General features: G+C 36.8%; 1 protein-coding gene across 1 annotated transcript in view; it reads right to left on the bottom strand.

The window, feature by feature from the left end:
- The window catches only part of fryb (furry homolog b (Drosophila)), a 166921-nt gene that overhangs the window by 88974 nt on the left and 50403 nt on the right, over positions 1 to 27544 (bottom strand). Inside the window, exons 8-20 of the mRNA XM_061896785.1 lie at positions 25787 to 25955; positions 21506 to 21598; positions 21335 to 21433; positions 12904 to 13005; positions 12728 to 12831; positions 9626 to 9734; positions 9478 to 9564; positions 5531 to 5702; positions 5337 to 5469; positions 2866 to 2973; positions 2674 to 2800; positions 452 to 577; positions 210 to 374 (exon numbers count right to left, since the gene is read on the bottom strand). Of these exons, the coding sequence (XP_061752769.1) occupies positions 210 to 374; positions 452 to 577; positions 2674 to 2800; positions 2866 to 2973; positions 5337 to 5469; positions 5531 to 5702; positions 9478 to 9564; positions 9626 to 9734; positions 12728 to 12831; positions 12904 to 13005; positions 21335 to 21433; positions 21506 to 21598; positions 25787 to 25955 (1594 nt within the window). The remainder of the gene's footprint in view (positions 1 to 209; positions 375 to 451; positions 578 to 2673; positions 2801 to 2865; positions 2974 to 5336; positions 5470 to 5530; positions 5703 to 9477; positions 9565 to 9625; positions 9735 to 12727; positions 12832 to 12903; positions 13006 to 21334; positions 21434 to 21505; positions 21599 to 25786; positions 25956 to 27544) is intronic.

Genomic DNA, 27544 nt, shown 5'->3' with positions numbered 1-27544 from the left:
TTTAGTTATTACGGTCCCAGCACCTCAACCCCTAGTAAGTAAGTTTGAAGTTCCTTAGACTAGACCGGTCCACCCAGCTGGGTTGTGCTGTGTATCTGGCAACCTCGGAGGACTACAGAACTTTGACCGTACCCTTTCCGGCCACGTTATTACATATGGCTCCTTTAATGTTCTTTTTTTCCTAATTTCTGTTCCGACAGTGTGTGCACCTCGGCGTGTCCGAGCGCGGTGAAGAGGCAGCGTATCTCCCGGAGCACGCCCACCGCCAGCTTCCTGGTGCTGATCTGGCAGGAGCAGAGGAGCAGCAAGGCCAGGCCCTCCACAGCGTGGAGCACGGAGCAGTGCGGGCTTCGCTCCGACATCCTGGGGCTGGCCTGAGTGAGAGGAAGGACCGCGGCGGGTGAAGAATGACCCGGAAATAAAAAAAAGGGGAGTGGCGTGGTTGACCGACCTCCACGCCGCCGCCGCCGCCACCTCGCGTCTTGCCCTGCAGCTGAAGCGCCAGCCTCCACTGAGTGAGCAGCTGCAGCAGGAGCTTGACGGACGCGTCCTGGAGACCCTGGGGGGTGTCTTGGACCTGGGCCGGAGACACAAGTGTACAAAGTCCTGAGTGTACTAACCCCGAAAGCAGTGAAGTCGACACGACAAATCCTTTTCAACTTAAAAACCCCGTTTCCATATGAGTTGGGAAATGGTGTTGGATGTAAATATAAACAAAATACAATCATTTGCAAATCCTTTTCAACCCATATTCAGTTGAATATGCTACAAAGACAACATATTTGATGTTCAAACTCATAAACTTTTTTTTGGTGCAAATAAACATCCATCCATCCATTTTCTACCGCTTATTCCCTTTTGGGGTCACGGGGGGGCGCTGGCGCCTATCTCAGCTACAATCGGGCGGAAGGCGGGGTACACCCTGGACAAGTCGCCACCTCATCGCAGGGCCAACACAGATAGACAGACAACATTCACACTCACATTCACACACTAGGGCCAATTTTAGTGTTGCCAATCAACCTATCCCCAGGTGCATGTCTTTGGAAGTGGGAGGAAGCCGGAGTACCCGGAGGGAACCCACGCATTCACGGGGAGAACATGCAAACTCCACACAGAAAGATCCCGAGCCTGGATTTGAACCCAGGACTGCAGGACCTTCGTATTGTGAGACAGACGCACTAACCCCTCTACCACCGTGAAGCCCACAAATAAACATTAACTTTAGAATTTGTTTCCAGCAACACGTGACAAAGAAGTAAGGAAAGGCGGCAATAAATACTGATAAAGTTGAGGAATGCTCGTCAAACGCTTATTTGGAACATTCCACAGGTGTGCAGGCTGATTGGCAACAGGTGGGTGCCATGATTGGCTATAAAAACAGCTTCCCAAAAAATTCACAAGAAAGGATGGGGCGAGGTACACCCCTTTGTCCACAAGTGCGTGAGCAAATAGTCAAACAGTTTAAGAACAACCTTTCTCAAAGTGCAATTGCAAGAAATTTAGGGATTTCAACATCTACGCTCCATAATATCATCAAAAGGTTCAGAGAATCTGGAGAAATCACTCCACGTCAGTGGCATGGCCGGAAACCAACATTTCCGATCCCTCAGTATCAAAAACTGTATCAAAAACCGACATCAATCTCTAAAGGATATCACCACATGGGCTCAGGGACTCTTCAGAAAACCACTGTCACTAAATAAAGTTGGTCGCTACATCTGTAAGTGCAAGTTAAAACTCTACTAGGCAAAAAGAAAGCCATTTACCAACAACATCCAGAAACGCCACCGGCTTCTCTGGGCCCGGGATCATCTAAGAAGGACTAAAGCAAAATGGAAGAGTGTTCTGTGGTCTGACGAGTCCACATTTCAAATTGTTTTTGGAAATATTCCACATCGTGTCATCCGGACCAAAGGGGAAGCGAACCATCCAGACTGTTATCGACGCAAAGTGTAAAAGCCAGCATGTGTGATGGTATGGGGGTGCATTAGTGCCCAAGGCATGGGTAACTTACACATCTGTGAAGGCACCATTAATGCTGAAAGGTACTTTCAGGTTTTGGAACAACATATGATGTCATCTAAGCGCCGTCTTTTTCATGGACGCCCCTGCTTATTTCAGCAAGAAAATGCCAAGCCACATGTTACAACAGCATGGCTTCGTAAAAAAAAGAGTGTGGGTACTTTCCTGGCCCGCCTGCAGTCCAGACCTGTCTCCCATGGAAAATGTGTGGCACATTATGAAGCGTAAAATATGACAGCGGAGACCCCGGACTGTTGAAGGACTGAAGCTCTACATAAAACAAGAATGGGAAAGAATTCCACTTTCAAAGCTTCAACAATTAGTTTCCTCAGTTCCCAAACGTTTATTGAGTGTTGTTAAAAGAAAAGGTGATGTAACACAGTGGTGAACATGCCCTTTCCCAACTACTTTGGCACGTGTTGCAGCCATGAAGTTCTAAGTTAATTATTATTTGCCAAAAAAAAAAAAGTTTATGAGTTTGAACATCAAATATGTTGTCTTTGTAGCATATTCAACTGAATATGGCTTGAAAGGATTTGTTGTATTCTCTTTTTATTTAGCATTTACACAACCTGACAAATTCACTGCTTTTGGGGGTTTGTATTTCCCGGCCCGTGTGTGTGTGTGGGTAATGTGCGGCGGTTATACCTCACGTAACAGGAAGTGCGTGTAGCCGAAGAGGACGTCCTCCCTCCAGTCGGAGAAGTCCAGCAGCAGACTCTGAAGGGAGTTCTGGGAAATGAGGCGCAGCTCGTCGTCCATGTGCACCGTGAGGCTGCGGCGGAGACAAAGTCAAGTGAATAAGGCGACGACGGGTGAGGCGGGGGGGTGTGTGCTCACCGCGAGAGGAGGTCGATGAGCTCCGGTTTGGACATTCCGTCAGGGAGGATGCGGGGCACGGCGGCCACACAGGTCCGGAACAGGTCGATTTTGGGCTTCCTCTCGCCGCTGTCAAAGACCGGGAGGGACATTAAGGCCTGCTTGTTTTGGGCGGACTTACCCCGTTTCCGTATGAGTTGGGAAATGGTGTTAGATGTAAATATAAACAGAATACAATGATTTGCAAATCCTTTTCAAGCCATATTCAGTTGAATATGCTACAAAGACAACATATTTGATGTTCAAACTCATAAACTTTGTTTTTTTTTTGCAAATAAAAATTAACTTAGAATTTCATGGCTGCAACACGTGCCAAAGTAGTTGGGAAAGGGCATGTTCACCACTGTGTTACATCACCTTTTCTTTTAACAACACTCAATAAACGTTTGGGAACTGAGGAAACTAATTGTTGAAGCTTTGAAAGTGGAATTCTTTCCCATTCTTGTTTTATGTAGAGCTTCAGTCCTTCAACAGTCCGGGGTCTCCGCTGTCCTATTTTACGCTTCATAATGCACCACACATTTTTAAGGGGAGACAGGTCTGGACTGCAGGCGGGCCAGGAAAGTACCCGCACTATTTTACTACGAAACCACGCTGTTGTAACATGTGGCTTGGCATTGTCTTGCTGAAATAAGCAGGGGCGTCCATGAAAAAGACGGCTCTTAGATGGCAGCATATGTTGTTCCAAAAGCTGTATGTACCTTTCAGAATTAATGGTGCCTTCACAGATGTGTAAGTTACCCATGCCTTGGGCACTAATGCACCCCCATACCATCACACATGCTGGCTTTTCAACTTAGCGTCGATAACAGTCTGGATGGTTCGCTTCCCCTTTGGTCCGGATGACACAATGTGGAATATTTCCCAAAAATATTTGAAATGTGGACTCGTCCGACCACAGAACACTTTTCCACTTTGCATCAGTCCATCTTAGATGATCTTGGGCCCAGAGAAGCCGGCGCCGTTTCTGGATGTTGTTGATAAATGCCTTTCGCTTTGCAAAGTAGAGCTTTAACTTGCACTTACAGATGTAGCGACCAACTGTATTTAGTGACAGTGGTTTTCGGCCATTATTTTTTTTTTTGCAAATAATAATTAACTTAGAACTTCATGGCTGCAACACGTGCCAAAGTAGTTGGGAAAGGGCATGTTCACCACTGTGTTACATCACCTTTTCTTTTAACAACACTCAATAAACGTTTGGGAACTGAGGAAACTAATTGTTGAAGCTTTGAAAGTGGAATTCTTTCCCGTTCTTGTTTTATGTAGAGCTTCGGTCCTTCAACAGTCCGGGGTCTCCGCTGTCCTATTTTACGCTTCATAATGCGCCACACATTTTCCATGGGAGACAGGTCTGGACTGCAGGCGGGCCAGGAAAGTACCCGCATTCTTTTTTTTACAAAGCCACGCTGTTGTAACACATGCTGAATGTGGCTTGGCATTGTCTTGCTAAAATAAGCAGGGGCGTCCATGAAAAAGACGGCACTTAGATGGCAGCGTATGTTGTTCCAAAAGCTGTATGTACCTTTCAGCATTAATGGTGCCTTCACAGATGTGTAAGTTACCCATGCCTTGGGCACTAATGCACCCCCATACCATCACACATGCTGGCTTTTACACTTTGCGTCGATAACAGTCTGGATGGTTCGCTTCCCCTTTGGTCCGAATGACACAATGTCGAATATTTCCCAAAAATATTTGAAATGTGGACTCGTCAGACCACAGAACACTTTTCCACTTTGCATCAGTCCATCTTAGATGATCTCGGGCCCAGAGAAGCTGGCGGCGTTTCTGGATGTTGTTGATAAATGCCTTTCGCTTTGCAAAGCAGAGCTTTAACTTGCACTTACAGATGTAGCGACCAACTGTATTTAGTGACGGTGGTTTTCTGAAGTGTTCCTGAGCCCATGTGGTGATATCCTTTTGTCGGTTTTTGATACAGTGCTGTCTGAGGGATCGGAAATGTTGGTTTCCGGCCATGCCGCTTACGTGGAGTGATTTTTCCAGATTCTCTGAACCTTTTGATGATATTATGGAGCGTAGATGTTGAAATCCCTAAATTTCTTGCAATGTCACTTTGAGAAAGGTTGTTCTTAAACTGTTTGACTATTTGCTCACGCAGTTGTGGACAAAGGGGTGTACCTCGCCCCATCCTTTCTTGTGAATTTTTTTGGGAAGCCGTTTTTATCGCCAATCGTGGCACCCACCTGTTCCCAATTAGCCCGCACACCTGTGGGATGTTCCAAATAAGTGTTTGATGAGCATTCCTCAACTTTATTAGTATATATGAGTTTGAAGATCAAATATGTTGTCTTTGTAGCATTTTCAACTGAATATGGCTTGAAAAGGATTTGCAAATCATTGTATTCTGTTTATATTTATGTACAATTTCCCAACTCATACGGAAACGGGGTTTGTAGATGACGACGTACGTGATCATGTCCTCGGGTTCCTTGTTGAGCATCTGGGCGCTGGTGAGCATCATGCAGCGGCCCACCTCCTTGTCCAGGTGCCTGAGGATGTTGTCCAGGGCCTTCCTCACCTGCGAGTAGTACAAGGACATGCCTGCGCGGACAAGAGACGGCGATGAGAGTGACGGAGGCGGAGGGATGGCTGCGAAACCCACCTATGAGCTTGGCCTCCTCCTCCGTGAGGGTCTTGCTGAGGTAGGTTTTCTTCTTTTTCAAGGAGTTCCCCGAGGGCAGGGTGGCTCCCGTGTTGGGCATGGGAGGTTCTCCATCTTTCTGCTGCAGAGCGTCGGCTATCACCAGGAAGGCTCGCAGGCCGATGTTCATGCGCTGTGGCAGAAGACCACAATTTAGTCCGGGTAGACCCTGCCCGAGTTACCATGGTGACACTTGAACAACGTGCAAAAAGGAGCAGGAAGAAGCAGAATTTATTTTTTTTTTTTTTAATTCTAACCCTTCTACATTTTGTCATAGTAGGGTGAAAAATATTGAAAAAGTGTCATAGTAAATATTATATATTGTAATACAAAATTATATCAACTGTAAATAAATATATGAATAAATGAATAAAGTAGTAATAAGTAGCGTTTAAAAAAAAAATTAATATAATATAATAGAATCTATATTAGTAATACATATATAAGGGAGGTATAAATAACTTATTCAAAAGTAAAATAATTAAAAAATAAAATAATTTAATGGATAAATAAATGATTTATAGAAAATAAAATAAATCATCTAATAAAGATAAATGTATAAATTATATACAACGTTAGATAAATTAATAATTCATGAATAATTTAAATAATATAACATTATAAAAAAATGAATAATTCACTGTATCGATTAATAAATGACTTGCAGACAATCAGATAAGTATTTAAATAAAATGATAAAAATATATAAATAATATACATAAATATTTCAAAACTAAATTAATTAAAAACATAAAATAATTCAATGTATGGATAAAAAAAATTGTTACAGAAAATGAACTACATATTTTAATTGTATTAAAAATTATTAATAAAAAAGGGAAATAATATACATTTTATTAAAAAATTAAGACTTAAATGTATCGATAAATAAATGAGTTACAGACAATCAGATAAATACTTAAATAAAATGAGAATACGAAAAAACATATACATGAACATTTCAAAAATAAAATAATTAAAAAATAAAATAATTTGATGAATAGATACAAAAATGAGTTATAGGAAATAAAATACCTATTTTAATGAAGATAAATGTATAAACTATATATAAAGTTAGATAAATGCATCATTCAAATATAATTAAATGAAAAAAGGTAAATAATATACAATTATAAAAAAAAATGAATAATTCAATGTATCGATTAATAAATGACTTACAGACAACCAGATAAATATTTAAATAAAATGATAAAAAAATATAAATAATATGTAAAGATATATACATAAATATTTCAAAACTAAATTAATTTAAAAATAAAATAATTTAATGTATGGATAAAAAAATTAGTTACAGAAAATAAACTACATATTTTAGGTGTATTAAAATGTGATAAATTATTAATAAATAATGGAAATAATATACATTTTATTAAAACATTAAGAATTAAATGTATCGATAAATAAATGAGTTACAGGCAATCAGATAAATATTTAAATCAAATGTAAAAAATTATAAATAATACGAAAAAACATACATGAACATTTCAAAAATAAAATAATTTGATGAATAGATACAAAAATGAGTTATAGGAAATAAAATACCTATTTTAATGAAGAAAAATGTATAAATTATATATAAATTTAGATGTATCCATCATTCAAATATAATTAATGAAAAAAGGTAAATAATATACAATTATAAAAAAATTAAGAATTAAATGAATTGATAAATAAATGAGTTACAGACAATCACATAAATATTTAAATAAAATGATAAAAATTATAAATATTACGAAAATACATAAACATTTCAAAAATAAGATAATTAAAAAAGAAAATCATTTCATGTATTGATTAAAAAAAGTTATAGAAAATATAATAAATATTTCAATGAAGATAAATGTATAAATTATGTATACAATTTGATAAATGAATAATTTAAAAAAAGGTAAATAATATACAATCATAAAAAAATTAAGAATTAAATGCATCAATAGATAAATGAGTCACAGACAATCAGACAAATATTTGAATAAAATGAGAAAACATTATAAATAATATGTAAAGATATATACATAAATATTTAAAAAATGAAATAATTACATTTTCAAAAGACAGATATGTACAATTTAATTAATGAATAATTAAATGTATAGATTTTAAAAAATGACTTATGGACAACAAAATAAATATGTAAATAAAAAGAGAAAAATATATATAATGTACAAAATTGTATAAATAAATATTTCTAAAATGAAATAACATTATTAAAAAGACAAATATATACAATTATATTAATGATTAAAGAAATTTATAGATAAATAAATGACTAAATATTTCAATAAAAAGAGAAAATTAAAAATGATATGCATATATACAAACATAAATATTTCCAAAATAAAATGACTACATTTTCAAAAGATAGCTATGTACAATTATATTAATGAATAATTAAATATCCAGATTAAAAAAATGACTTAAGGACAATAAAATAGATATTTAAAATAAAAAATGAAAATTATAAATAATATATAAAATTGTATAAATAAATATTTCTAAAATTAAACAACATTTTAAAAAACACAAATACATACAATTATATTAATGAATACTTAAATACATAGATGTATAAATGACTTATGGACAACAAAATAAATATTTAAATAAAGATTTTTTTTTATAAATGATATATAAAAGTATACAAATATACGGAGGGATAAAAGTGGACCGAAACGCGGGGAGTAGAGATGCACAGTTTGCGGTCTCATCCGCGGATAAACCGCGAGTCGGGCGGGTGACATGACGAAAAAATAGATTTTTGACAGATTCGGGCGGGTGGCGGTTGAACCATTTGGAAATATTTGATACACATGGTTCAGGGATCGGTAACTTTTACTGTTCAAAGAGCCATTTTGGACCCGTGTCACAAAGCGAAGAAGACAAATGTCTGCCGGCAGTCACCCATTTAATAAGTATTAGGGCGTGCTCTGAAGCCTTTGTCGCCTTCTACAACATGTACAATGTACTTGCCACGCTGTGAAGCCACACCAAACAAGAATGACAAACACATTTCGGGAAAACATCCTCACAGTAACACAACATAAACGCAACACAACAAATACCCAGAATCCTTTGCATCCATGACACATCCTGACTATATTACACACCCCGCTAGCAGCAAATCCCGCCACCCCCCGGTAGTGTAATGGATGCAAAGGATTCTGGGTATTTGTTGTGTTGCGTTTATATTGTGTTACTGTGAGGACGTTCTCCCGAAATGTGTTTGTCAGTCTTGTTTGGTGTGGCTTCACAGCGTGGTGCATATTAGTAAGAGTGTTAAAATTGTTTATATCACAACCATCAATGTACTCTGTGTCACCCAGTATGCCTTTCAATCTTGTACGTGTGTTTGAGGAAGCTGCATACGGCATGTTGCCGTACTGGCATACAGGTTTGCACATGATGTAGAAGGCGTCAAAGGCAATGTCTTCACAGCACGCCCTTTTTCTCGTTATCTGGATGAACATCATCGCATATTCGCGAGAAAGTTAGTGGCCGCCATTGCCTTCTTTACTTTGTGACACGGGTCAGACTAGCTCTTTTAGTGGTAAAGGTCGCCGACTCCGGATATATAACAAGGGGCGGTTGCGGTTCTGATAAAATATTGGTTCGGGTGGATGACGACTTTAGGGATGCGGTTGCGGATGATACAATTGCCTATCTCTAGTGGGGAGGGAATATCTGATTACAAAAATAGGAAATAAATACAGGAGTAATAGTGAAAAGGGCAGATACAACTGGTATAATAATCAATTATTGATAAAAGTGACATAAAAGTGTATAATAATCAGATGGATATGATGTCATACATGCTCTGACAGTAAGTGCAATAAAAATGCAGCACAATATTAAAAATGATCACAGAAGAAGAAGAGGAAGAGGAGTACCTCTGGGTTGAGGCTGAAGGCTTTGGCAGGTTTGCCAACACTGAGCAGGTCAAATATGATCTCCTTCATGGCAAAGTCCAGCCTCTCCTGAGCACAAACACACGTCCGTTGGTTACTTTCCGTCAGCAGAAGTCGCACCGCCACCCACCTGCGCGATGAACTGGATGATCTTGACAAAGATATTGAGCGGCATGTCTCTGGGGACCACGCTGCGGCTTCCTTTAGGGAAGAGAGTGGAGGTGATGGACGTCAGGCGACTGTGGGAGGGGAAAGCGTTACACAGCGTTCACCTTTGGCAAAAGCAGCCTTCCATTGAGCAAGGCACTATACTAGATATAGTAGATCGCGTGTGTCACAGTCAAGGCCCGGGGGCCAGATTTGGCCCGCCACGTCATTTTAAATGGCCTGCCAACGCGTGGAAATATAATGTATCCAAAAAGTACTTACTAAATGTATTCTTTCTTTGCGTTTTGACAGAAAAAAATACATTGATTGCGTGCAACTGCATATATTGTGATTCAATCATTTCTAACAATTTTTTTTTAAATTAATTTGTAATTTTTTGTATGTATTTTTTATACTCCATTTCGACAGAAAAAAATACATTTATTGCATGCAATTGCATATATTTTGATTCAATATTATATAAAAATATATATTTTTATTTTGTATTAATTTATTACTTTTTCAATGTATTTTTTATACTCCATTTTAACAGAAAAATACATTTATTGGATGCAATAAATGTATGCAACTACATATATTTTGATTCAAAAATTTCTAACAATATGTATGTATATATATATTTTTTAATTAATTAATTAATTTATTTTTTATACTCCATTTAGACAGAAAAAATACATTTATTGCATGCAATTGCATATATTTTGATTCAAAAATATCATATATCCATCCATCCATCCATCCATTTCTACCGCTTATTCCCTTTGGGGTCGCGGGGCGCATTTATTTTGATTCAATAATATCGAACAATATATATTTTATTATTATTTTTCTTATTAATTTATTATTTCTTTTAATGTATTTTTCATACTCCATTTAGACAGAAAAAATACATTTATTGCATGCAGTTGCATATATTTTAATTCAATAATATCTAACAATATACATATATATATATATTTTTATTTTTATTTTATTTTATTATTTTTAAATGTATTTTTTATACTACATTTTGACAGTAAAAATACATTTATTGCACGCAATTGCATATATTTTGTTTCAATGATATCCAAAAATATATTTATTTTATTTAATTTTTTTATTAATTTATTATTTTTTCAAATGTTTTATTTATACTCCATTTTGTCAGAAAAAAAGACATTTATTGCATATACTTTGATTCAATAATATCTAACAATATATACATATCTATATATTTTTTTTATTAATGTATTATTTTTTTAAATGTATAATTTATACTCCACTTTGACAGAAAAAAATACATTTATTGCATGCAATTGCATATATTTGATTTAAAAAAATCATATATCCATCCATCCATTTTCTACCGCTTATTCCCTTTGGGGTCGCGGGGCGCATATATTTTGATTCAATAATATCGAACAATATATATTTTATTATTATTTTTCTTACTAATTTATTATTTCTTTTAATGTATTTTTCATACTCCATTTAGACAGAAAAAATACATTTATTGCATGCAGTTGCATATATTTTGATTCAATAATATCTAACAATATACATATATATATATTTTTATTTTTTATTTTTATTTTATTATTTTTAAATGTATTTTTTATACTACATTTTGACAGTAAAAATACATTTACTGCACGCAATTGCATATATTTTGATTTAATGATATCCAAAAATATATTTATTTTATTTTTTATTAATTTATTATTTTTTCAAATGTTTTATTTATACTCCATTTTGTCAGAAAAAAATACATTTATTGCATATACTTGCATATATTTTGATTCAATAATATCTAACAATATATATTTTTTTATTTATTGTTTTATTAATTTCTTATTTTTTTAAATGCATTTTTTATACTCCATTTTGACAGAAAAAAATAAATTTATTGCATGCAATTGCATATATTTTGATTCAATAATATCTAATATATATATATATATATATATATATTTTTTTTTTTTTTTTTGATGTATTTTTTATACTCCATTATGATGGAGAAAAAATAAATTTATTGTATGCAACTGCATATATTTTGATTCAATAATATCTAACTATATACTGTATATATATATATATTTTTTTTAAATTATTTTATGTTTTTTCTTCTGTCATACGGATCTCCCTGGATCTGAAATAAAATGACTACTTACTAAATAAAGTAACAAACATTACGTTATTATACAGTAAAAAAGGTTTTTTCTTAAGAGAAAAAATAAATACCTAAATATCTGCTTGATTTCTGTATGAATGTGTAATAATAATGTTGGTAATGTTAAAATGTCATTTTAGTTACATTTGTATGAGTTTAGGTTGGAAAGTAGTTATCTCTAATTGTAGAATAGTAAAAAAATAATATAAATATAAATAACTGTTTTTCCATGGACGACATCATGTTGTAAAAAAAACAATGTAAAATTAACACAAAAATTAAAAGTGGCCAGAATTTTCCTTAAAACCCGCTAAAAAAACTGGTACTGTAAAATGTTGAAAAAAAAAAATTTTTTTTTTTAATTTTACAGTAAAATTTTGTAAATGTCAAGTTTTTATTGAAGGTCTACTTGACTTATTCTGAAGTTTTTGCTGTTTTCCTTTTTTATGCTTTTTTGTTCCTGCCTTGCGCTCCTGCATTGATAGCTTTTCCTCTTTTGTTGGTATTTTCCTGTAGCAGCTTCGTGTCTTCCTTCGAGCGATATTCCCCGCATCTACTTTGTTTTAGCGATCAAGATTATTTCCGTTGTGGAATGTCATGTCATGTTCGAATGTACACTTGCACGCCGTCTTTGCTCCTCAGTAAGTCTTTGCTGTCGTCCAGGATCCTGTTTTTGTTTACCTTGTAGCCAGTTCAGTTTTAGTTTCGTTCAACTCACCTTTTTTTTAATTTTCGGTTTAAGCATTAGACAGCCTTTTACCTTCACCCTGCCTCCCGCTGTTTCCGACAACTACAAGGAGTATTATAGGGTTCCTCTGCCGAGCTCTAGACAGCACCGACACTCAACAACAACACAATATTTCCAGACTAAAATTAACACTGGTGCGTCACCGATGATATCACAATTGTCGTCACCTTTGCGTTGCTGTGTTGCTTTCACACTTTATCCGGATCATGTAGACCCACAGGAGGCGGTAGAGGGACTCCAGAGCCACACGGGCCATCTTGGGGTCTCTGTTCTGCACTCACAACAGGAAATCGACGTCAACGCCACTGACACAAACGCACAGGTCGTCTCCATCTTCCCCGACCTTGAGGTTGGACAGGCAGTTGTTGAGGAAGACGTGCCAGCGGCTGAGGAAGAGCTGCTTCTGGCTGACGCACAGCAGACACGTCACCAGGGGGTACAAGGCCTGGGGGGGGGGGGAGTCACAAGCTTTGAAACATTGACAGGAACCACCATTTTTTTTTTAATCTGCATGCCACTGTGAATTGTTCCTGTTTGCGGGGGGTCCGGCAGGGACAAGTCACAGGTGGAACAAATCCTCAGTGCTGAACTCCTCAATATTTGCACCTGGGTCGCTGGCAACAAGCTATCCGTACACTTAGGTAAAACGGAATCCATCCTATTCGGGTCCCATATCAAACTTAAGAAGGTCACTATAAAATTGGGTGACATAGGAAGGATGAGATCACCTACCTAGGTTCCGTTCTAGAGGCTAATCTTTCCTGTGATAAAATGGCAACCAAGGTGATCAAAAAGGTCGACCAAAGAACGAGATTCCTCTCCGGTCGACAAAAGCACCTTGAGGATTCTAGCGGGAACTCTCATTCAACCCTTCTTCGATTACGCTTGCACCTCCAAAACCCTCAAATCTAAACTCCAAACATCCCAGAACAAGCTAGTCCGGTTACTTTTAGACCTCCACCCCAGATCACACCTCAATCCAGCCCACTTCTCCAAAGTGGGCTGGCTCAGGGTGGAGGACAGAGTCAAACAACTTGCACTGAGCCTGGTCTATAAAATCCGCTACACCTCCTCGATACCGAAGTACATGTCAAACTACTTCCTTAACCACAACACCAGGGGGAGCTCCACAAACCACGTTAAACCCAGATTCCGATCTAACAAAGGTGTTAACTCATTCTCTTTCTATGCCACATCAATGTGGAATGCACTCCCAACAGGTGTAAAAGTAAGTGCATCTCTATCCTCCTTCAAAACCGCTCTAAAACAACACTTTACTAATACCCTCCTCCATTCACATCCCATTTCCCCGGATTATAAACAACTATCCGTACACTTAGGTAAAACGGAATCCATCCTATTCGGGTCCCATATCAAACTTAAGAAGGTCACTATAAAATTGGGTGACATAGGAAGGATGAGATCACCTACCTAGTTTCCATTCTAGAGGCTAATCTTTCCTGTGGTAAAATGGCAACCAAGGTGGTCAAAAAGGTCAACCAAAGAACGAGATTCCTCTCTGGTCAACAAAAGCACCGTGAGGATTCTAGCGGGAACTCTCATTCAACCCTTCTTCGATTACGCTTGCACCTCCAAAACCCTCAAATCTAGACTCCAAACATCCCAGAATAAGCTAGTCCGGTTACTTTTAGACCTCCACCCCAGATCACACCTCAATCCAACCCACTTCTCCAAAGTGGGCTGGCTCAGGGTGGAGGACAGAGTCAAACAACTTGCACTGAGCCTGGTCTATAAAATCCGCTACACCTCCTCGATACCGAAGTACATGTCAAACTACTTCCTTAACCACAACACCAGGGGGAGCTCCACAAACCACGTTAAACCCAGATTCCGATCTAACAAAGGTCTTAGGTCATTCTCTTTCTATGCCACATCAATGTGGAATGCACTCCCAACAGGTATAAAAGAAAGTGCATCTCTATATTCCTTCAAAACTGCTCTAAAACAACACCTCCAGGCAACTTCAACACTTTACTAATACCCTCCTCCATTCACATCCCATCTCCCCGGATTATAAACAACTATCCGTACACTTAGATAAAACGGAATCCATCCTATTCGGGTCCCATATCAAACTTAAGAAGGTCACTATAAAATTGGGTGACATAGGAAGGATGAGATCACCTACCTAGTTTCCATTCTAGAGGCTAATCTTTCCTGTGATAAAATGGCAACCAAGGTGGTCAAAAAGGTCAACCAAAGAACGAGATTCCTCCCTGGTCGACAAAAGCACCTTGAGGATTCTAGCGGGAACTCTCATTCAACCCTTCTTCGATTACGCTTGCACCTCCAAAACCCTCAAATCTAAACTCCAAACATCCCAGAACAAGCTAGTCCGGTTACTTTTAGACCTCCACCCCAGATCACACCTCAATCCAACCCACTTCTCCAAAGTGGGCTGGCTCAGGGTGGAGGACAGAGTCAAACAACTTGCACTGAGCCTGGTCTATAAAATCCGCTACACCTCCTCGATACCCAGTTACATGTCAAACTACTTCCTTAACCACAACACCAGGGGGAGCTCCACAAACCACGTTAAACCCAGATTCCAATCTAACAAAGGTCTTAACTGATTCTCTTTCTATGCCACATCAATGTGGAATGCACTCCCAACAGGTATAAAAGTAAGTGCATCTCTATATTCCTTCAAAACCGCTCTAAAACAACACTTTACTAATACCCTCCTCCATTCACATCCCATCTCCCCGGATTATAAACAACTATCCGTACACTTAGGTAAAACGGAATCCATCCTATTCGGGTCCCATATCAAACTTAAGAAGGTCACTATAAAATTGGGTGACATAGGAAGGATGAGATCACCTACCTAGGTTCCATTCTAGAGGCTAATCTTTCCTGTGATAAAATGGCAACCAAGGTGGTCAAAAAGGTCGACCAAAGAACGAGATTCCTCTCTGGTCAACAAAAGCACCGTGAGGATTCTAGCGGGAACTCTCATTCAACCCTTCTTCGATTACGCTTGCACCTCCAAAACCCTCAAATCTAGACTCCAAACATCCCAGAATAAGCTAATCCGGTTACTTTTAGACCTCCACCCCAGATCACACCTCAATCCAACCCACTTCTCCAAAGTGGGCTGGCTCAGGGTGGAGGACAGAGTCAAACAACTTGCACTGAGCCTGGTCTATAAAATCCGCTACACCTCCTCGATACCGAAGTACATGTCAAACTACTTCCTTAACCACAACACCAGGGGGAGCTCCACAAACCACGTTAAACCCAGATTCCGACCTAACAAAGGTCTTAACTCATTCTCTTTCTATGCCACATCAATGTGGAATGCACTCCCAACAGGTATAAAAGTAAGTGCATCTCTATATTCCTTCAAAACCGCTCTAAAACAACACTTTACTAATACCCTCCTCCATTCACATCCCATCTCCCCGGATTATAAACAACTATCTGTACACTTAGGTAAAACGGAATCCATCCTATTCGGGTCCCATATCAAACTTAAGAAGGTCACTATAAAATTGGGTGACATAGGAAGGATGAGATCACCTACCTAGGTTCCATTCTAGAGGCTAATCTTTCCTGTGATAAAATGGCAACCAAGGTGGTCAAAAAGGTCGACCAAAGAACGAGATTCCTCTCTGGTCAACAAAAGCACCGTGAGGATTCTAGCGGGAACTCTCATTCAACCCTTCTTCGATTACGCTTGCACCTCCAAAACCCTCAAATCTAGACTCCAAACATCCCAGAATAAGCTAATCCGGTTACTTTTAGACCTCCGCCCCAGATCACACCTCAATCCAACCCACTTCTCCAAAGTGGGCTGGCTCAGGGTGGAGGACAGAGTCAAACAACTTGCACTGAGCCTGGTCTATAAAATCCGCTACACCTCCTCGATACCCAAGTACATGTCAAACTACTTCCTTAACCACAACACCAGGGGGAGCTCCACAAACCACGTTAAACCCAGATTCCGATCTAACAAAGGTCTTAACTCATTCTCTTTCTATGCCACATCAATGTGGAATGCACTCCCAACAGGTATAAAAGTATAAAACCAACACTTTACTAATACCCTCCTCCATTCACATCCCATCTCCCCGGATTATAAACAACTCAAATGTACTTCTAATGTATATACTTGTTCTTATGCTATGTGAACTCACTATGTTCTCTGCTGGCTGTACATATCCTACTAAATAAGACCTACACTGTTTCAATGTCCATTCATCTGTTGATGCAAGAAGTTCTGATATCAACCAAAGCTCCTCATCCCACCCCCCGGATTGTAAATAATGTCAATAATTCAATGTACATACTATGATGATTAACTTGTGTGATGACTGTATTATGTTGATAGTATATATTTGTACCATCAATTGATTAACGTGGACCCCGACTTATTGGGGTGTTACCATTTAGTGGTCAATTGTACGGAATATGTACTGTACTGTGCAATCTACTAATAAAAGTATCAATCAATCAATCAAGCAATCGATGCGCCTTCCGTCTTTCAAGCGGCAACAATGGCGATAAATTGAATTGAAAAAGTCAGTGTTCAAAAACAAGAAGAAAAAAAAATACAGAAGTTAGGGGCACCTTTTCTTTGAACTGTTTCGTAACCAAAGGCAATAGCTGTTTATGACCCCCCGCCCATAGAAACAGCTGTTGCCATGTAACCAGGGAAAGTCCAAATAAAAGGTGGAGGCGTACGATCTCTCGTCAGAGCGTGGGACGACACTGTACAAATTCAGATCCCACATTTCTCGATCGATTCCAAACTGCTGCAACATCCACTTCACTTCCACTCACGCAAAAAGATTCCTAGTTTTCCCGAAATTCCATGAATTCCGAAATACCAATTCTCAATTCTTACTGTTGTTACGTCAACGTTTTTCAAACGATTCGAAAAATCCCAACATCAACCCATTCATATCATCGAGTTTTCCATATTTTTTTTAAATTCCTGGTTTCCCCGAAAAATCCAGGAAATTCCCATTCAAATGAATACTTATATTCAGGTCCTCCAACGCCCAAAATTCTCAAAAATGTGTGCCATTTTCTACCCGAGTCGGATCTTTCAACCGTCCACACACACACACAACTCACCCGAGATATCGAAGGCCAAATTACCGAAATTTCCAGGAATTTCTCCCAATTGACGATGAATGGGCAATAAACAAACTTAAGCTTCAATTTCGACTCTTTAAAATTCAAAATTCAACCGAAAAACAAGAAAAGAAAAACTAGCTTTTTGAAACTTTTTGAATTTTTTTTAAAAATAATTAGTAATTTTTCCTGATTAAGATTAATTTTAGAATTTTGATGACATGTTTTAAAAAGGTTAAAAAATCCAATCTGCACTTTGTTAGAATATATAACAAATTGGACCAAGCTATATTTCTAACAAAGACAAATCATTATTTCTTCTAGATTTTCCAGAACAAAAATTTTAAAAGAAATTCAAAAGACTTTGAAATAAGATTTAAATTTGATTCTACAGATTTTCCAGATTTGCCAGAATAATTTTTTTGAATTTTAATCATAATAAGTTTGAAGAAATAATTCACAAATATTCTTCGTCAAAAAAACAGAAGCTAAAATGAAGAATTAAATTAAAATGTATTTATTATTCTTTACAATAAAAAAAATAAAATTATTTGAACATTGATTTGACTTTGAACGGTTTAAAAGAGGATAAAATATGAAAAAAATTAAAATTAAGTTTTAAATCATAGTTTATCTTCAATTTCGACTGTTTAAAATTCAAAATTCAACCGAAAAAAATGAAGAGAAAAACTAGCTAATTCGAATCTTTTTGAAAAAATTTAAAAAATAATTAGTAATTTTTCCTGATTAAGATTAATTTTAGAATTTTGATGACATGTTTTAAATGTGTTAAAATCCAATCTGCACTTTGTTAGAATATATAACAAATTGGACCAAGCTATATTTCTAACAAACACAAATCATTATTTCTTCTAGATTTTCCAGAACAAAAATTTTAAAAGAAATTCAAAAGAATTTGATTCTACAGATTTTCTAGATTTGCCAGAATAATTTTGGGGAATTTTAATCATAATAAGTTTGAAGAAATATTTCACAAATATTCTTCGTCAAAAAACAGAAGCTAAAATGAAGAATTAAATTAAAATGTATTTATTATTCTTTACAATAAAAAAAATAAAATTATTTGAACATTGATTTGACATTGAACGGTTTAAAAGAGGAGAAAACATGAAAAAAATGAAAATTAAATTTTAAATCATAGTTTATCTTCAATTTCGACTTTTTAAAATTCAAAATTCAACCGAAAAAAATGAAGAGAAAAACTAGCTAATTCGAATCTTTTTGAAAAAATTTAAAAAATAATTAGTAATTTTTCCTGATTAAGATTAATTTTAGAATTTTGATGACATGTTTAAAATGTGTTAAAATCCAATCTACACTTTGTTAGAATATATAACAAATTGGACCAAGCTATATTTCTAACAAAGACAAATCATTATTTCTTCTAGATTTTCCAGAACAAAAATTTTAAAAGAAATTCAAAAGACTTTGAAATAAGATTTAAATTTGATTCTACAGATTTTCTAGATTTGCCAGTATAATTTTTTTGAATTTTAATCATAATAAGTTTGAAGAAATATTTCACAAATATTTGTCATCAAAAAACAGAAGCTAAAATGAAGCATTAAATTAAAATGTATTTATTATTCTTTACAATAAAATAAAAAAAAATATTTGAACATTGAGTTGACATTGAACGGTTTAAATGAGGAGAAAACATGAAAAAAATTAAAATTAAATTTTAAATCATAGTTTATCTTCAATTTCGACTTTTTAAAATTCAACCGAAAAAAATGAAGAGAAAAACTAGCTAATTTGAATCTTTTTGAAAAAATCAAAAAAATAATTAGTAATTTTTTCCTGATTAAGATTAATTTTAGAATTTTGATGACATGTTTTAAATGTGTTAAAATCCAATCTGCACTTTGTTAGAATATATAACAAATTGGACCAAGCTATATTTCTAACAAGGCAAATCATTATTTCTTGTAGATTTTCCAGAACAAAAATTTTAAAAGAAATTCAAAAGACTTTGAAATACGATTTAAATTTGATTCTACAGATTTTCTAGATTTTCCAGAATATTTTTTTGAATTTTAATCATAATAAGTTTGAAGAAATATTTCACAAATATTCTTCGTCGAAAAAACAGAAGTTAAAATGAAGAATTAAATTAAAATGTATTTATTATTCTTTACAATAAAAAAATAAAATTATTTGAACATTGATTTGACATTGAACGGTTTAAAAGAGGAGAAAACATGAAAAAAATGAAAATTAAATTTTAAATCATAGTTTATCTTCAATTTCGACTTTTTAAAATTCAACCGAAAAAAATGAAAAGAAAAACTAGCTAATTCGAATCTTTTTGAAAAAAATAAATAAATAATTAGTAATTTTTCCTGATTAAGATTAATTTTAGAATTGTGATGACATGTTTTAAATGTGTTAAAATCCAATCTGCACTTTGTTTGAATATATAACAAATTGGACCAAGCTATATTTCTAACAAAGACAAATCATTAATTCTTCTAGATTTTCCAGAACAAAAATTTTAAAAGAAATTCAAAAGACTTTGAAATACGATTTAAATTTGATTCTACAGATTTTCTAGATTTTCCAGAATATTTTTTTGAATTTTAATCATAATAAGTTTGAAGAAATATTTCACAAATATTCTTCGTCAAAAAAACAGAAGCTAAAATGAAGAAATAAATTAAAATGTATTTATTATTCTTTACAATAAAAAAATACAATTATTTGAACATTGATTTGACATTGAACGGTTTAAAAGAGGAGAAAACAGGAAAAAAATGAAAATTACATTTTGAAACATATTTTATCTTGAATTTCGACTCTTTAAAATTCAAAATTCCACCGAAAAAAAGAAAAGAAAAACCAGCTAATTCGAATCTTTTTGAAAAAATTAAAAAAATTATTAGTAATTTTTCCTGATTAAGATTAATTTTAGAATTTTGATGACATGTTTTAAATGTGTTAAAATCCAATCTGGACCAAGTTATATTTCTAACAAAGACAAATCATTATTTCTTCTAGATTTTCCAGAACAAAAATTTTAAAAGAAATTCAAAAGACTTTGAAATAAGATTTAAATTTGATTCTACAGATTTTCTAGATTTGCCAGAATAATTTTTTTGAATTTTAATCATAATAAGTTTGAAGAAATATTTCACAAATATTCGTCGTCGAAAAAACAGAAGCTAAAATGAAGAATTAAATTAAAATGTATTTATTATTCTTTACAATAATAATAAAAAATATACTTGAACATTGATTTAAATTGTCAGGAAAGAAGAGGAAGGAATTTAAAAGGTGTTTAAAAATCCTAAAATCATTTTTAAGGTTGTATTTTTTCTCTAAAATTGTCTTTCAGAAAGTTATCAGAAGCAATTGACTTTTGTCTCTCTTAGAATTAAAAATGTCCAGCAAAGCGAGACCAGCTTGCTAGTAAATAAATACAATTTAAAAAATAGCGGCAGCTCACTGGTAAGTGCTGCTATTTGAGCTATTTTTAGAACAGGCCAGCGGGCGACTCATCTGGTCCTTACGGGCCCCCGCCCTGGACATTCAACCCCCCCGCCTCCTCCCAAACCTCATGAACGGTCCCTCCTCCTATTTCCTCCCCGCCGAGACATAAGGCCCCACCCAAATTGCTGCTAATGTGGAGGAAAGGCGGGGCGCTGGCTCACCAGGGAGTGCTTCTTCCTGGAGGACAGGTCCAAGGTGGTGTCGTACAGACTCTCCACAAAGTTGCGCAGGCACGGCACGTTCACCTCGTTCTTCACCGTCTGCGGGCGGATGAAGCGGTTACGGGCGGCTGCGCGGCCGGACGGGGGGGGGCGGGGCTAAACCACACTCACGGCAGCGACGGGTACGAGGATCTCCACAAAAAGTCCGGCCAGCGAGTGTTTGATGTCTTTGTCCTTCACCTCCAGGAAATACTGCGCACACTCCTACACACAGGAAGACAACATCAATACCGGTACTAGCATAGTATGGCGGTACTAGCATAGTATGGTGGTACTAATCAATCAAAAACGGTACTATACCCTGCTTGAAAAGTACCAGTTCCCAATATATATTTTTTGTATGGGCGCGTCATGAAATTGTTGGTTTTACCAGCAGGGGAGCATGTTGGGCAGCGCACACACACTGAGTACTTACAAGCAGACACAGTGTGTAGACAGAAAAGGCAGAATGGACGCATTTTGGGTGTAAAAAAGTCGAGATAAAGGTGAAGTTATAACACTGAAACACCCTCAGGAAGAGCTGCTTTAAGACATGGCCCGCAAGCTAGCGGCTAACGTCCATCCACAGTGTTTGATCGATCCATCCGTTTTCTACTGCTTATTCCCTTTGGGGTTGCTGGTGGCTAGCTCAGCTACAATCGGGCGGAATAAATCGCTAATCCTGGTTGCCATGGTGACAAAGTCAATTTCTTACAGGTATCATTATCACTGGAGGACAAGGAATATTTTTTGTATGGGCGCGTCGTCGTCACGTCATGAAATTGTTGGTTTTGCCAGCAGAGGAGCATGTTGGGCAGCGCACACACACTGAGTACTTACAAGCAGACACAGGGTGTAGACAGAAAAGGCAAAATGGACGCATTTTGGTGTAAAAAAGTCGAGATAAAGGTGAAGTTATAACACTGAAACACCCTCAGGAAGAGCTGCTTTAAGACATGGCCCGCAAGCTAGCGGCTAACGTCCATCCACAGTGTTTGATCGATCCATCCGTTTTCTACTGCTTATTCCCTTTGGGGTTGCTGGTGGCTAGCTCAGCTACAATCGGGCGGAATAAATCGCTAATCCTGGTTGCCATGGTGACAAAGTCAATTTCTTACAGGTATCATTATCACTGGAGGACAAGGAATATTTTTTGTATGGGCGCGTCGTGGTCACGTCATGAAATTGTTGGTTTTACCAGCAGAGGAGCATGTTGGGCAGCGCACACACACTGAGTACTTACAAGCAGACACAGGGTGTAGACAGAAAAGGCAGAATGGACGCATTTTGGTGTAAAAAGTGACGATAAAAGTAAAGTTATAACACTGAAACACCCTCAAGAAGAGCTGCTTTAAGACAGGGCTCGCAAGCTAGCGGCTAACATCCATCCACAGTGTTTGATCAATCCATCCATTTTCTACTGCTTATTCCCTTTGGGGTTGCTGGTGGCTATCTCAGCTACAATCGGGCGGAATAAATCGCTAATCCTGGTATCCATGGTGACAAAGTCAATTTCTTACAGGTATCATTATCACTGGAGGACAAGGAATATTTTTTGTATGGGCGCGTCGTCGTCACGTCATGAAATTGTTGGTTTTACCAGCAGGGGAGCATGTTGGGCAGCGCACACACACTGAGTACTTACAAGCAGACACAGGGTGTAGACAGAAAAGGGAGAATGGACGCATTTTGGTGTAAAAAGTGACGATAAAAGTAAAGTTATAACACTGAAACACCCTCAGGAAGAGCTGCTTTAAGACAGGGCCCGCAAGCTAGCGGCTAACGTCCATCCACAGTGTTTTATCAATCCATCCATTTTCTACTGCTTATTCCCTTTGGGGTTGCTGGTGGCTAGCTCAGCTACAATCGGGCGGAATAAATCGCTAATCCTGGTTGCCATGGTGACAAAGTCAATTTCTTACAGGTATCATTATCACTGGAGGACAAGGAATATTTTTTGTATGGGCGCGTCGTCGTCACGTCATGAAATTGTTGGTTTTACCAGCAGGGGAGCATGTTGGGCAGTGCACACACACTGAGTACTTACAAGCAGACACAGGGTGTAGACAGAAAAGGGAGAACGGACGCATTTTGGTGTAAAAAAAGTCAAGATAAAGGTGAAGTTATAACACTGAAACACCCTCAGGAAGAGCTGCTTTAAGACAGGGCCCGCAAGCTAGCGGCTAACATCCATCCGCAGTGTTTTATCAATCCATCCATTTTCTACTGCTTATTCCCTTTGGGGTTGCTGGTGGCTAGCTCAGCTACAATCGGGCGGAATAAATCGCTAATCCTGGTATCCATGGTGACAAAGTCAATTTCTTACAGGTATCATTATCACTGGAGGACAAGGAATATTTTTTGTATGGGCGCGTCGTCGTCACGTCATGAAATTGTTGGTTTTACCAGCGGAGGAGCATGTTGGGCAGTGCACACACACTGAGTACTTACAAGCAGACACAGGGTGTAGACAGAAAAGGGAGAATGGACGCATTTTAGTGTAAAAAAGTCGAGATAAAGGTGAAGTTATAACACTGAAACACCCTCAGGAAGAGCTGCTTTAAGACAGGGCCCGCAAGCTAGCGGCTAACGTCCATCCACAGTGTTTTATCAATCCATCCATTTTCTACTGCTTATTCCCTTTGGGGTTGCTGGTGCCTAGCTCAGCTACAATCGGGCGGAATAAATCACTAATCCTGGTATCCATGGTGACAAAGTCAATTTCTTACAGGTATCATTATCACTGGAGGACAAGGAATATTTTTTGTATGGGCGCGTCGTCGTCACGTCATGAAATTGTTGGTTTTACCAGCGGAGGAGCATGTTGGGCAGTGCACACACACTGAGTACTTACAAGCAGACACAGGGTGTAGACAGAAAAGGGAGAATGGACGCATTTTAGTGTAAAAAAGTCGAGATAAAGGTGAAGTTATAACACTGAAACACCCTCAGGAAGAGCTGCTTTAAGACAGGGCCCGCAAGCTAGCGGCTAACGTCCATCCACAGTGTTTTATCAATCGATCCATTTTCTACTGCTTATTCCCTTTGGGGTTGCTGGTGCCTAGCTCAGCTACAATCGGGCGGAATAAATCACTAATCCTGGTATCCATGGTGACAAAGTCAATTTCTTACAGGTATCATTATCACTGGAGGACAAGGAATATTTTTTGTATGGGCGCGTCGTCGTCACGTCATGAAATTGTTGGTTTTACCAGCAGAGGAGCATGTTGGGCAGTGCACACACACTGAGTACTTACAAGCAGACACAGGGTGTAGACAGAAAAGGGAGAACGGACGCATTTTGGTGTAAAAAAAGTCAAGATAAAGGTGAAGTTATAACACTGAAACACCCTCAGGAAGAGCTGCTTTAAGACATGGCTCGCAAGCTAGCGGCTAACGTCCATCCGCAGTGTTTTATCAATCCATCCATTTTCTACTGCTTATTCCCTTTGGGGTTGCTGGTGGCTAGCTCAGCTACAATCGGGCGGAATAAATCGCTAATCCTGGTATCCATGGTGACAAAGTCAATTTCTTACAGGTACCATTATCACTGGAGGACAAGGAATATCTAAATATGCTTCACTACATACCGTGGGAGGATACAATAGATCACCGGCCGCACCGCTAGCAAAAGCTAGCACCCCTGAATATAAACAAATGCCATGGGTGGATCTACACCTGACATCTACTGTAATGATACCAAGTACAAAGCCTATCTAGTCGATACTACTATAAATACATCGCCATTTTTCCTCTTTTTAAATGTATATTATGTTTATTTATTTTTTGTCAGTAAATACGACACATGAGGACTTTGAATATGTCCAATGTACGATACTGTAACTACTTGATACCATACCTAAATGTGTGGTATCATCCAAAACTAATGTAAAGTATCAAAGAAGAGAGGAATAAGTGATTATTACATTGTAACAGCAGTGTAGATAGAACATGTTGAAACAGAAAATAGTTCAAGTTGAAGTCCTTTTTTTGGACGTCCAGTTTGGAACAACACTTGGTAACACACACTTCCGCTAATCATACACATAGCCTCACACATACACACTCTTGGGTTTTTTCACACAGTCCGTTAGTATTGTTTATTATTATTATATATATATGGATTTTATATATATATAATAAATCAGAAAACATTACTGCCCCCTGGTGTCTGTGCCGTCAACTCCATCTAAGTAGGAGCCTCTGTTTGTTTACTTACTACTAAAAGACAAGTTGTCTAGTATGTTCACTATTTTATTTAAAGACTAAATTACAATAATAAACATACGTTTCATGAACCCTTCGAGTTTTCGTTAAAATAAAGCCAAAAAATGCCATTTTTTTTGTGAAATGTACTGAAATACATTTTGGTACCGATACCAAAACATTGGTATAGCGCCCCGTCCTTGTTACCTGCATGAACTGGAAGGAGGCCTCAAAGTCCTCCACGGGGTACATTTTGATGCGGAAGAACTTGAGGCCCATGATGAGGCTGATGGTGGACTGGAGGACGTAGGGGCTCTGCTCCTTCTGTCTCAGCTCCTTCAGCTCCGAGATGAACTTCTTCCTCACAGCAGGGAACCTGAAGAGGAGGTCACAGAGATGGCGATCAGGGGAAAACCAGAAACAAGTTGAGCTACATTGTAGAAGGTTTGCAAACGTTCAGAACGGTTGCAATGCTAATTTTTGTTGTCTGTCTATGGGATTCACCATTGTATGTTAGCATAAAGCTAGCAGGCAAAGAGCCTGTGTGATTGCATTGTTTTTCGGGACCGAATGTCCCTTTGGGAAAGAGGACCCTATTGTATTTCTGAGGTTTTATTATTATTATACCGCCGCCTCTTTGAGCTGTAATTTGACCCCCTTAACATGCTTCAATTCGACACACACATCAGGACTGGCGAAAATTGTCATCTAATCAAAAAACCAAACCCCAAAACTCAAAAATGCGCTCTAGCCCCCCCTAGGAAAAAACACAGACAAAACCGCTTGTAACTTCCGTTAGGAATGTCGTAGAGACATCAAAAAAAAAACCTCTATGTAGGTCTCACTTAGACCTACATTTCATACACTCAGATCCTTCAACATAAATCAACAGGAAGTTGGCAAAAACCCCTTCAAAATTTCCTAAAAAATTTCCTTTTTGCCTCTTTGAGCTGTAATTTGACCCCCATAAAATGCTAAAACTCACCAAACTGGACACACACATCAGGACTGGCGAAAATTGCTATCTAATAAAAAAGCCAAACCCCAAAACTCAAAGTAAATTTTAAATAAAAGTCAAATACATGAAAAGGTAAAATAATGTAAATAAAAGGTAAAAGAACTGAAGTATTAACTAAAAAGGCGAAATAAAGTAAATGAAACTTAAAACAAGGTAAACAGAAGGTAAAAGAAGGTAAATAGAGAGGTAAAAAGTTGAAAAGTTAAAAAAAAAAGTAAATAAAAGGTAGAATAATGTAAAAAGGTGAAATAGGTCAATAAAAGCTAAAAGAAGAAAAATAAAAAGAAGGTAAAAAGAAGGAAGACATTTTAAATAAAAGTCATAGATGATACATAAAAGGGTAAAATAATGTAAATAAAAGGTAAAAAAAAAAGGATATTATTAAATTAAAAGGTAAATAGAAGAAGGACATTTTAAATAAATGTCAAAGATGATACATAAAGACGTAAAATAATGTAAATAAAAGGTAAAAGAAGGTAAATAGAAAGGGGAAACTTTTAAATAAAAAGGTAAAATAAGGTAAATTAAACTTAAAATAAGGTAAATTTGAAGGTAACAGAAGGTAAATAGAGGGGTAAAATGTTAAAAAGTAAAAAAAAAGTAAATAGACGGTAAAATAATGTAAAAAGGTGAAATAAGTCAGTAAAAGCTAAAGATGATACTTAAAAGGGTAAAATAATGTTAATAAAAGGTAAAAAAAAAGGAGGAAATTATTAGATAAAAAGGTAAATAAAAGGAGGACATTTTAAATAAATGTCAAAGATGATACATAAAAAGGTAAAATAATGTAAATAAAAGGTAAAAGAAGGTAAATAGAAAGGGGAACCTATTAAATAAAAAGGTAAAATAAGGTAAATAAAACCTAAAATAAGGTAAATAGAAGGTAACAGAAGGTAAATGGAGGGGTAAAATGTTAAAAAGTAAAAAAAAAGTAAATAGAAGGTAAA

This window comes from Nerophis ophidion, linkage group LG04, assembly GCF_033978795.1.
Source record: "Nerophis ophidion isolate RoL-2023_Sa linkage group LG04, RoL_Noph_v1.0, whole genome shotgun sequence".
NCBI lineage: Eukaryota > Metazoa > Chordata > Actinopteri > Syngnathiformes > Syngnathidae > Nerophis > Nerophis ophidion.
The sequence above is the reverse complement of the archived record's forward strand: the minus strand, read 5'-3'. Positions and strand labels throughout refer to the sequence as shown.